The sequence below is a fragment of the Nestor notabilis genome, unplaced genomic scaffold (assembly GCF_000696875.1).
Source record: "Nestor notabilis isolate BGI_N333 unplaced genomic scaffold, ASM69687v1 scaffold2433, whole genome shotgun sequence".
Classification (NCBI taxonomy): domain Eukaryota; kingdom Metazoa; phylum Chordata; class Aves; order Psittaciformes; family Psittacidae; genus Nestor; species Nestor notabilis.
This window is the reverse complement of record NW_009921310.1, coordinates 165,079-177,780: the sequence shown is the minus strand read 5'-3', so window position 1 is coordinate 177,780 and position 12,702 is coordinate 165,079. Positions and strand designations below refer to the sequence as shown.

General features: G+C 33.2%; 1 protein-coding gene across 1 annotated transcript in view; it reads left to right on the top strand.

Moving 5' to 3' along the window:
* Nucleotides 1–555: 555 nt before the first annotated feature.
* CCDC141 (coiled-coil domain containing 141) overlaps nt 556–12,702 on the top strand; it is a 71,511-nt gene continuing 59,364 nt past the window's right edge. The window contains exons 1-2 of the mRNA XM_010011087.1: nt 556–657; nt 2,130–2,252. Of these exons, the coding sequence (XP_010009389.1) occupies nt 556–657; nt 2,130–2,252 (225 nt within the window). The remainder of the gene's footprint in view (nt 658–2,129; nt 2,253–12,702) is intronic.

Genomic DNA, 12,702 nt, shown 5'->3' with positions numbered 1-12,702 from the left:
TTGTGGTCACTGTGCTTTTAAATATTTCTGGATTAAAAATCCCCTGTCTGGATTTAGCATCTGATTTATATACACATGTTCATCCTGTTTAAAAACTTTGACTCAGTGGAAGAATTATGTTGAGCAAATATATTCTGTAACTAGTAAATGAGAAAATACTTACTTGTAGAATGCGAAAACCTCACAATACTGGGTAGATGCGATAGTAAAATTTTTTCTTATTGTTTTAATTTGAGAATCTTTTTTCCTCTGGTTAGCCAGTGTCAGGTGATGTTAATGGAAGAAGCCCTTCACACTTCAGATGGTGACAAAAAAGAACAGGCAGCTTAATGCTACCAAACTAGGGGTGTGTCAAATCTCTCTCAAGAATGATAAACTCTATTGAGTTGTCTATTTTTAACCTCCTGTTCTTCCCTTTTGGCAGACTAATCAGTGTTAGCTGAGCTCTTTCACTGAATGAATCCAAGCAACTCTGTTACGTTCTGAAAAGAACAGTGGACCTTGCAAGAGCATTACAAGTCTACTTTAATGTATGAAGTGCCATCTTGAAACACCATGTCAAATGAAGCCAGTTCGGAGCAAAAACTTTCTACAACAACAGTCAGTTCAGTTGCTGTTCAAGCTGGGGATGCCAGTATTGTTATAGCTGTACTTAAGGTAAGGCAGCAACTGCTAGCATGTCTGTTCTTGGCTTTCTGCTACTCAGTGATTATTACTACTTTTAAATGTTCTGTGCAAATGAATAGTTAGCATCAAATGATATGGCAAGGTCATTTAATCAGTTAATATCAAATTCCTTGGAGGTTAATGTTTTTTTTTCAATTTCTGCTTATGTTATTTTTTTTAATAGAATAAATAATTTGGCCTAAATATGTAGGCTGTTAGAGGCAAGGAATTCCTCTTTCTGTGTTTAAAAAGTAAGAGATAAATGCAGAGTGCCATGAAAATTTAATAAGCGTGATGCTACTTTTAATCGTAGTTGGTGCTCCTCAAGAGTTATTTTTAAACACTACACAGCAACAATTTCACTTAATAAGTAGTCTACCAACTCCATAGATGCAGACCGTATGTCTTTTTTTGAATTATTTGCTGGAAAAAAAATCCTAAACCTGATGAGTGGCTATTTTTTTGAAAGCTCTGAATTCATAGTCCTTGTGTGTATATAGTTGTGCTTATAAACACCTAAAGACCTGTTCTGTGAGCTGGAATCCGCACCTACAGCTTGCACAAAACTTGGCATGGGGAGTAAAGCTGGATGCCTAGCTCCTGAACCTCAGCTGGAATTTGTTGGCAGTTTGATTCTTCATTCTCCAGGCAACTTGGAAAACAGCTAGCCTCAGCCACTCGAGTGTCTGTAATGCAAAGTAAGGTGATAAGGAGTTGGACTGTCACCAGATTAGGATGATTATTCAGGATGAGTTTACCTCAGTTGTGCTAGTGGGAAGGTTCTCTCCTATCAGTTCTCACACTTCCTGGGAGACTGTCTGCTGCTGCAGGGGAGTAGTTTTGTTGAGAGGAGACTGAAGTTTAGGGCGAAGACACTTACTTTTCTCCTGTGTGCTGTGGGAATCATGCTAGCCTCCAGTGACATCACTGTTTCCTTCTTTATCACCAGTCTCTCTGAGTTATGCTTCTCAGACTGTAGCAATTCTGCAACACAGTGAGGAAAGAATTAGCAATGTTTTGGGTTGTTTTAAAGCTTCCTTTTTTTTGTGTATCCTCCAGGACACAATGGGATATTGCTCTTTGGATTCCGTAGAAATGAGATTCGGGGTTATGGTTTTTGCATCTCTTGTAATATATTTGTACCTTCTGCCTTCACTCCTTCACACCCCCTAAATTTCCTTAACTATCTGTGCAATCTTCAACTGAAAGGGGAAATGAGTTGGAGAAACCTTTCAGGCTCGTTGTGATAACGTTACTCTTCACAGGCAAAACAAAATCACAGTACCTATTGCATAAGACTAGAGTCTGGGATTTTAATATCTGTTCTCAAATGAAGTTTGTTGTATCCTCTGTTTCTTCATTCTGCAACTGTATACGTTTCCTGTATGCATACTCTCACCTGTGTACATATACTGTATACCAGTTTGTGGTTTCTAAAGACTGTAATTGTTTACTTACTGCAGTGTGGAAAATGGGTGAAGCTTCAGCTGGCTGAATCAACACCAAATTTGTTAGAAATTGGCAGCAACCAAGATGAGACGAAAAAGCTCCTGCAAGATCATGAATTCCTCCTAGCTAAACTTAAGGTAAGATGTGATAAGACGACGCAAAAATACATCTTGTCATTATAATTCAGGTACAATAGTTGACATAGCTGCCTGTGCTTCCTGTTGCAATGTAAAATAAAGTTAATCTCCACACGCACAAAAAGTACGTTCCACCTTTGCCAGTGCAACAGATCAAAGTTAGGCATCTGCACTGGAAAAATATGCTACCTGTTAATTACTATTTTCTGACAACAGTAGTAAAGATACACTGTTCTTCCACTATATGCATTACTGTCAAGTCAAGTGAAAAATTCCTATAACCCTCAGTAACTGCTAAATATAATGGAATGTTGTTAGGGTTTTTTCGGTTTGGGTTTTTGTGGGTTTTTTAATTCTCCAATGTTACAAAAAGTTTGATTAATTCATAACCACTGTAAACACAAACAAGCTTATTGTAAGTATACAGCAGATAGTCCAGGCACATCTATACAGAATATTAATTGATGTGATTTATGGTAAGAATGACACTGTAACATTAAATATTGCTTATCTTGAGCTAGGAAGATTTTAGCTCAGTAACAGACCTAAAATCAGATTTTAGCATTCTTGAGAGCAAATTATAACAGGGGCATTTGCTTGCATGAAGAAATGGAATTATTTTACATGTGGATGTTTGACACTGAGAAGAGTCTAAGGCACATAAGAAGAAATTTTGTTTCATGTTTTGGTAGGGCAGATTGACTTTACATATGTAGACAAATAAATTCCTCTAAAATATTGGAGCTCTGTGCAGCAACTATATAGATTCCAGCCTTTTTTTTTTTTTGTATTTTTTTTTTTGTATTTTTTTTTAAGATTACGTAAAATTCAGATCTGAAAGATCAAACATGGTCTGGATAGAATCAAGTGTGTTTGATTTAATACTAATGATGCTGTGCTTACCATTCATTATAAATCTCAGTCATATGTGAGGTAATTTAATACAATATATGGAGAACATAATCTAATATGGTGCACAGTGTGGATTTGGAAAAGTATGAAGAGTTGCATTACACAAAAAGCCACGCCCCCCAAAAATCCCACAAAAAAACCAAAACAACAATGAAACTATGAACAACGACAATAAGACAATAAAGTCTTCTCCATAGACTCCAACTCGAAATCCCTGCATTAAATCTTTAATTTTTAAGTTTGGGAAATATTTCTTTTAATTTAAAAATTATTTAAATAGTGGGGGGAAAAAAATCCCAAAGCATTTAATGTTCTCTGATGCTCATTCAGATGTTTGACTTTCTATTCCAATTAGTCTAGATCCATGGAATCTTAAGTTTATTTTTCATTTAGCAGAGTTTACCTTGTTTTCTGCTCAGAATAAAAGTAAAATAATAAAATAAAACCAAATAGTTAATATTGATGAAAATGCTAATTTTTTTCATTCCTATTTGTGATGTCTTGTAACCGAATGCTTAAACCTAGATGACCGATCCTTATTTGGATCCCCAAAGCTTAACAGATTTTATCAGATCAGAAAATTTATTATGTATTAACTGTTAAAGAATGCTTGTCATCCAAATTTATCAGGAACAAATACTCATCATTTCATGTTCTATACCTGCAGTGCTTGCAAAATTCATCACTGATTAATGAACAATTTATAAAAGGATTAAGTCTAAAATGTCTGGGTTTTGCTCAATAATTTAAGAGCTGCAATAAGAGTACTGCAGTGTCATTATAATTCATATTGACTGTGCATTTTTCAGACATGACCCTTTCTGTCTTACAGTAAGCTGTTAACACTTGTCAGTAATTATTCAGTCTTAAGTTACTAAATCCACTCAGCAAAAGTTTTACAAGAATCATTCCCAGTATTTGAAGTATTGATTGTAGTATTTTTTCCCCACTCTAGCATTTGCTAATGAATTATGCATTAGTTATGTGACTACAGATAGAGGTAGTAATGTTTCTGTCTTCAGTATTTATAGACATAAAGGTTTAGTTTCTTGTGAGAAGGTAAAATAGTGTTTTGAAATGTGGGCAGGAGAGGGGTTGAAAGATGGCACAATTGCAGTTGTTAGGTGGGCTTTGTTTTGGTGGTGTCCAGTGTACACAGTTCTATTTAATCTTTTACTCTTAATAAGCAACATAATTTTGTTAATATTAACAGTAGTTAATTATACAAATACATGAACATTATCCCAGCTGCGGTCTTATCCAGTGCAGTTTTTAATTCTTCCATATTAGTTAGAAGTTTGTTGTCCTGATAGACTATCAGTGATAGTCTATGGCAGCTTATAACATATTTATTTCGCTCTTAATTACATCTTTATATTTGGAATGGATTATAAATAGCCTAAAAAAATGTAAAGATGAAGCTTAAGTCTTGTGCTCAAGTAAAATTTGTTCCAGTTATGTGATAACATTGTGATATTTTACCTCAGGTTTACATATCTTTTTAAAACACTTACAGGCAACTGTAGTAATGCTCATGGCATATAGTAAATCAGAAATATTCTATTAGATCTTATTGTCACATATATGACAATTAAGGCTTCCGTAACATAGATTATGAATATCCATCAAAAAATATATTTTAATTCAAAATAGTGTATTTATTACATTTTATATTTATATTGATGATGATCTGATTTGCTTCGATGATTGAAGTAGTATGAATTTGAAAATTGGCTAAATGCCATGTTAGCTTCATTTGTTTTTTGTCAGTCTAACTTTTCAAAGTAAGAAGATTAGAAAGTTAGTTATAGCAAAACTCAAGAAGTGTAATTTTTTTTTCTAGTGTACTTAAAAAGAAGTGAGAATGGAATCCTTATGTTTTTTAATCTTGAAGCTAGAAAGTTTTTATAAGTAGAAAACAGTATAATTAAGAATTTATCTACTTGGATCCTCAGGAAATGGATTGATTTTTTATATTGTGTGATTTTTCAGTCACCTGAATGTGAAGTTCAAGAATGAGGTAACTTTGAATTGTTTTTCTGTTTCTCTTTTACTGTTGTATTTAAAAACATGCGAAATAAATCATGTTCCCTGGCAGATATCAATACTGGATACACATATGCTTTAGCTGGTTAGTTCAATCCAAAGTTAAGCATTTGTATAGGACAGGCAAAAATTCCTGAACCAGCAATGATTTGAATGTCAAACTGGTCCTGCTTAAGGGAAGAGTTAGATGGTTAACACTACATCTTTTGAACCAGTGCTGAAGAACCCATGGACTTTAAAAAGATAATTTATGTTGACATGCTGGCATTATCCCGTGTTTTGCAAACTCATTCTGTGTTTTCATTATTCTTTTGCTTATTAGATTCATTGTTTATGGGCTGAAGACAGAGAATAGGTCACATTTTCATTCAGCAGACTTGTTTATTTTAAGTGAAATTCCTTTTGCAGACAGGAAGTAGACACTCAAGCTGCCTTCTAGGGACATGGTTTAGTGGCAGGCTTGTCAATATTAGGCTGTGTTATGGTTGGACTTGATGATCTTGAGGATCTTTTCTAATCTAAACAATTTTATGATTCTATTCTTATCCCAGTATATATATCCTAACGAGTTAAAAAATCTGACCAATTTGTTACTCAGTAAGGTAGATGGTATTTTAAAGGGTAATAGGAACAGACTTTGAATGAGAGTTGAATGAGAGAGCAGTAATTTTTAGAACATTCCTTTACTCCTTTTAATTTCAGAAATTATTCTGAACATTGTGAACATTCAGAATTTTGAAAATATTCAGAATTATTGTGGTAAAAACTGGTGTGTGTACGTTAGGGCATTATGAAAAAACATGTTCAAAATAGTTTCCTTTGATAAAATGCACACTATCACACTCATTATTGATTTAAATTTGTTCCACTGAATTTGAGAACTCGGAACATCCTACTATTTTAATAAAAAAGCAGAATACGACTTTTGAAAAAGTTCCCATTCAGAAGTGTATTGATTAGGAAACAGACATGTTATTGTTAGAAGAGTTCAGAGAATAAATGCTGATGAGGTAATAGTAAAACTGAGACTAAACAAAAACCATGTACCTGATGTTTACAACACAGAGTTAAAATTCCTTTCAGTGATCTTGAATTTTTTTATATGTATGGTATTGATGTCCTTTATAGTGCAAACTATTAATTTTTGTTGAATTGTCATACTATTAGTGTACAGAAAATTATCGAAAGTTGTTAAGCAACTAGGATTTAAGAGGTAAACTATAGTTTCTTAATTTTGTTCAATAATGCCTAATTGATCAGGAAGATTTGTATATGTTTGTCATTTGTTCTAGGAAAACTTACAGATTTGTTTTCCTTCGGACATAAATTTGGTGTTTGTAAGTGTCAAAGAATTATATATTACTTTATAATTGATGAATCCATTTGACAGGTCTAGATACTGCCAACACTTACATGTATTTATTGTTGCAGGTTCCATGAACTAACATAAAATGCTTCTTTCAAACATACTTAAGAATGAAATATAAATGCTTTGGAATCATAGACCTTTTTCTTTGTGATTTGACCCTTCAGTAGTCTCAAATAATAAGTTCTCATTTTAAACTAATATATGCTGTTTCTGTTTTGCTAAATTAGGTAATATCAGCAGTAAGTTTTGTAGGAAACATTAACTTCTGTGATTTCACACGTCTCCCCCAACATTTGCCCCATCCTTGTTTAGATGACCTTCAGCAGGTTTATATGTTCTGGAAATTTAAATATATGTATAGGTATGATTTGATGTCTCATTCTTCACAATTTAAAAAAAAAAAAAAGTGAGAGGAGACAGCTTTCAGAGACAAAATCGTATTGATTGCATTATACATACACATTTCTCTGCCTTTCTTCTATTCTCCATAATTCAGTTGTTTCCAACAGAAGCCTTGTCTGGAGATAAAATCTGCCTTAGTGTTTGAATCTCTCAGTATTACCGTTTTCTATATCATTAAAAGAAATAAAAAAAGGAAAAGAAAAAAGGAAAGACTGCGTGTGTGCATGTCTTGCCACGCTTTTGGCTATGACAAAGTTAAACCCCCCCCTAAGACAAACAGCGGCATTCTTGGCTTGCTTCCAAAGTTCTGGTTTTTTATCATGAAAGAGACTGTGGCAAAACTGCTACAAACCAGAAATAAATCTAGCCTATAAACTTATGTTTAAAACTAACACTGTTATTAATTTGGCATATGAGTCTGAAGATTGTGCCTAATTATTTTATTTACTTCAATTCACAGAGCATAAATTGCCAAATGGTAATATATATGCTAATATCCAAGAAAAACAAATTAGAAAATTACATTCTTCAAAAAGCAATAATGTAATATGCTCGTATTTTATTTCAAGTAAAATAATTTTCATAATGCTTATTTTTCAGTAAATTTGTCATGGAGGAGATAATATGTTAATATGTTCTGCATTATTTGCAATTAATTATTAAGGTGCCCAACAGTACAATTAGCAGCAAAGTTCAGCTTCATTTTCATCATAAAGTTGAGCTGAGTTTTGCAAGTGATTTGAAAAAAAGAAAGGGTAATTGTAAGATTTAATGAATTTTTTTTTTTAATATTAGTTCAGCTGACCCACTAGTTTCAATATCTGCACAAACAAAATTCCCACTGAAACAGTATTTGCCTCAAAATAGTTTATGACTCCTTTCTGGGCTGCAAGTTAACAGCTATTTGTGTTGTCTAATTTCAGCACTAGCTATAAACAAAATTAATTTTATCAGTGTCTCGGTGAAGAGGACAATTTATACCCCTGAAAATTCCAAAGTACAATTTTCACTGTAAGAATCTGAAGCTGGACCTTTGAATTATGTAAAAATATAAGCTTAAGTATGAAATTTTGCCCAGAATAATAATGAAGAGAAACATAAAGGAGGACGAATGAAAGAAACCACCAAGATCAGAATTTAAAGATAAACTGGGATAGTTTCACAATTATGAGACAAATGTGCTATCCACTCACACGTGAGTCTGCACAAACACTTTTACAAGTCCTACCTGTTTTTTAGGAAATAATGACAGAAATGGATGGGAAAAGGAACAAAAGACAGAGTTTTCTAAAGTCCTCTCCTTCCAGAGCAATCCAATGTCCAGTTCTGATGAGAATATTTCTTGTTTGGAACACTCTGGTGATGAAATTCATCATAAAATGGTGAAACTGAAATTAACCTGATTGTGAAAGAAAAAGAGTCAGAAGGAAACAGATGAACTTCAGTAGTATAATAACAGGAATGTTATGAAGTTCAACAGTCCAAATATAAGGTCGTGAAGTTAAAGTGAGTAGCAGGTGTTTCTGTCGCAGTCTTAAGTTTACTACCTGATTGTGGAACAACTATTAACCACCATGGCTGTGGAAAGAGAATTGGGAAGTGTAAGTGTAAATTTAGATTTCTGGCCATCTGTATCGAAAAAAGCCAACATCAAGCTGAAGGTAGGTGCCTAGTAGGGATATCAAAGGGAAGAGAATCAACTTATTTCTGAGAGTAGACTAAGAAAATGTTTTGTTTGGAGTAACAAGAAGACTGAGATTCTCATACATATATTGAATGAGTAAAGACCACAGGAAAGCAACTTATTAAGTTTAGGGCCACTTCGGGCATAGGAATATAAATGAAGATCATTAAAGAGGTAGACTGGAAAAAGTTTCTAACTGTCAAAGTAATGTCTCAAAATAGATTTTTCAAGAGGAATAAAAGGAACAAAAAAAACCCTAGGTGATTTTGTTTTGCAGCAAGAAATATGTGTAAAAAGGACTGCATGAAATTATTGTTTCTAAGACCCAGGGGGCTGAATTGATGACAGAGGTGTTGTTTAATCTTAAGAGGATGAAAATTTATGGACCTTTGCTTTATTGAATTTCTTCGCTTCTGAGATCTTGATTGTACTATAGGTAGTAATTCAAATGTCTGTTGTTCATGTCGACATGAACTACCAAAGACTGTGAATTTTAGTTACGAATTTGATTAAGAAACTGCTGCCCGTTTAAGAAGAAATATTGGATAGTATTTCAGAAGCAAAACCATATTTTATGATGACTGGGTTCAGAAAGAATCAGGAAGAGTGAAATCCATTCTCTCTATAAAATTATGACTGTACCTAAAATATTTGCATTTTTCATTTTTAAAATAATTTGAAATTTTTTTAACATGAATAGGAATATGTTCTTTTTGTAATAAGACTGGTAGAACTAAGTTTTGTAGATGTCTGCCAGTCATGAAAATTTGAGTGTAAGTGCAGAATTTGATCTATTTTTAATTCGTGTATTTTTATCTAATACTCTTTCTTTCAGTTCTATGGTATGCGCATTATAATTTTGTGGTATGCTATATGTGCACTCTTAATTTTAGCTAGGCCTAGAGTACAAAATTATAGTAACTTTTGCCAAAATACAGTGGCTGCAGTGTTCCTTAGTACTGCAGTAGTTAAGTAGATGTGTTTAAAAGCTACCAGTCCTCTTTTTTAGTATAGTGAATACAATTCTGTGGAAGTGGAAAGGAAAAACAACATGTCACATAGAAGATGAAATTGGTCTGTAGTTTTTAAAACAATGGTTTACTGACATGGTTTTATTGAGACCAACAGAAGCTGCGTGTTTGTACAAACTCCTTTTTTTGACTACATGCTAGGCATTCCTTCATTGTCAGGCTTCACACCAGCAACTTGGAGCCCAAAGAGAAACACGCCATTCCATTCTTTTGTGTTTACAGGGAATGAAAGTTCATAAAAAGAAACAAATAGCATACAAAGTGAAAAATACTCTGTTCATATCAGATAATTACTACCTTGAGAAATAAAAATACCTCATAGTCAGAGCTGGATGAGATGGATGCTTTTTTTTTTTTTTTTTCCTTTCTTTCTTTCCCCTGTTTGAACTGGAAAAATAAAACAAACAAAAACCTAGACTTTTCCAGGAAACAATTTCAGTACAAATTTTGTTTTGGTCTATTGAAACAATAAATATATATTTTAATGTGTTTATTGAGAAATCATGCCAAACCAGAAAACTGAAACATCCAATTCAAAAAATGATTGAAATGAAGTTAAGGATTTATTGGAAAAGATGTATTAAGTTAATTCAATTAAAAACTCCACCACATCAAAATTCAGGTTTATGTGAAATATTTTGCTTTCCATGAGTCATCATTTTTTGGTGGAAATACACCTTTTTTTCCTCTTACTAGGTTTACTTATAGGACAAGAGCCACATGTTGGAAAAAAGGAAATTCTAATATTAGGGGAAAAAAGAAGTTTGACTGACGTTGGTTAAATTCTGGAACAGGTTGTGCAGAGAAGTTCTGGAATTTCCTTTTGGAATTCCCATTTTTCAAGGTATTAATGACTTCACAGGGTAAGTCCTTGAGTAACTTGAGCAAGGGGTTGGACAGATGACCTGCAGAGTCCCTTCCAACCTTAATTATTCTATGATTCTGTGTTGATAAAAGCTCATATTCCAAAGATGAAAAGTGTAAAACCAGAAGTGTCAGTCTACTCCATTCAAAAATAAAATATTCCCATATGTAGTAAATAGAAACAAAAATAGTTCTGGATAAATATTTGAAAAGTTCACAGTAACTAATGGCTTGGACAGTTCTGGAAAGTACAATTTCAAACTCATGGCAATAAAACCTTGATAGAACCATCTAATAGCACCTCAGTAGACCATGAACTTGAACTCTTCCTCGACAGAGTAAAGTTTCCTGTAAAATATATCTCTTTTTTTTCCTGTCTATCTTCTCAAAATGCAACTGTGTTCGGTTGCAGGGCTAACAGACAAAATGACAACTGTTGTGACGATATATTAGGTTTTGTAGTATTACGGGAACTATTTAAACAAAATAAAGCACAAAGCTGTTTTAAATGTGTGAAGCATTTTAAAGAAAAAATAAAGTCTGTATTTCAAAATTTCCATGAATCACTTATAAAAATTCAAAGGTTATTACACATGAACAGTTTTCTAATGCTTTTTTTGTAACTTATATGCACACTTCTTGCATTTCATTAAATGTAGCAGTTTGATATAACTTTCAAATTTTCTTTGGTTGCATTTGAATTCATCACTCAGTAACTGAATAAGAAAAAATAATTGCATGAAGCATGACTGAAAGTTTTCGAAAGTTATCCCTGCTTTCTCTGTTTGGTGGGGATTATGCTCCTCGCAGCTAATCAATTACTGGGAAACATAGCATACTGGTCAGGTGCAAATGTTAATTAACAACCTGGTCAGAAAAAAAGGCTTCTAAAAGAAGAAAATCTGCTTCTGGGCCCTGTACTAATTTTACAGTGTCCACCCTGAGTAGTTAGGAAAGATTTAACATTTAAAATGTCTTTCTAATAATATGTTGAAGGTGATGTAATATTAGGATAAATGCGTGTCTATTTTTATTTAAAAATATAAAATAGTCAGCTCTTTAAAAAGTCAGCCAAGAAGTTCCAAATGGAGCTACCTCAGATACCGCCTGTTTTTCCACAGTATATTCAGGAAGCTGTGAAAGTGGTATGATAATCTGTGGGAAAATAGCTACTAGTGACATGCAAGCATTGTGAAAAGGTCTGAAAATATTTTACCTCTTTATTTTTTTTTTTTTTTTTTTGTGTGTCAGTATTAAGTCCATGACAACCAGCTATTTTCACCGATAAATATTAAGATATTGAATTAGTAAAAAATCTATCAGTATCACATACTCATATAGTTCCTGTTATATTAGTTACAGGGCTGGTCCAATATGTCAAGAAAATCTCATGCTGGATAATTAATGAATGCCACTACTTTAATAGAGTTGTTGTGCATGTAACCGTTTTATGCCTCAGTAAGAAACAAATGTAATAATGGCTTCTCTTAGTGCTTTGTTTCATCGGCTTTTTATCCAGTAGTATTAAAATGGCTATTTTAGAAGTAGCACTTCTTTTTTAGGCACTTTGATAGTGTTTGACAACTGCTCACTCAACCCATTCTCTGCCTTTTCATGCCAGTGCTATTCAGGGACAAAATAAGATGAAATAATTGTTACTGCACTCAAAATTCACTGGAAGAAAATAAAAATGTTTTATGCTACATAGGAAATGACATATATATATATATATATATATATACACACACCCCCCTTAATTTATGGACAGAGGCTATCAATTTATTTCTTCTCAGTTATTTTATTAAACAGAGGCTGTCAGTATCTTGGAGATATAGTATTTTAGTGTTAAGTATGGATACTCAAAAAAATAAATACGTTATATGGAGTCTCCCTTATATTTTTTTTTCATGAACCAGCTTTTTAGTATTTTTTGTTTTGTTTTGTTTTGTTTTCCCCCTATGATTCAAACATCCATCGTTAGTGTGAAAGTGATTTCATTGCTATTACCCAAGTGTGAAAATATGCTGAGGACCAAATTCAGTTTATAGTCATAGCTATTCATGAAGAAGTAAACTCAGATCCTGGGTCTTAAATGGTGATGGGAGAGGTCTGTGGAACACCACATTTCCAGGGCATGTGGTA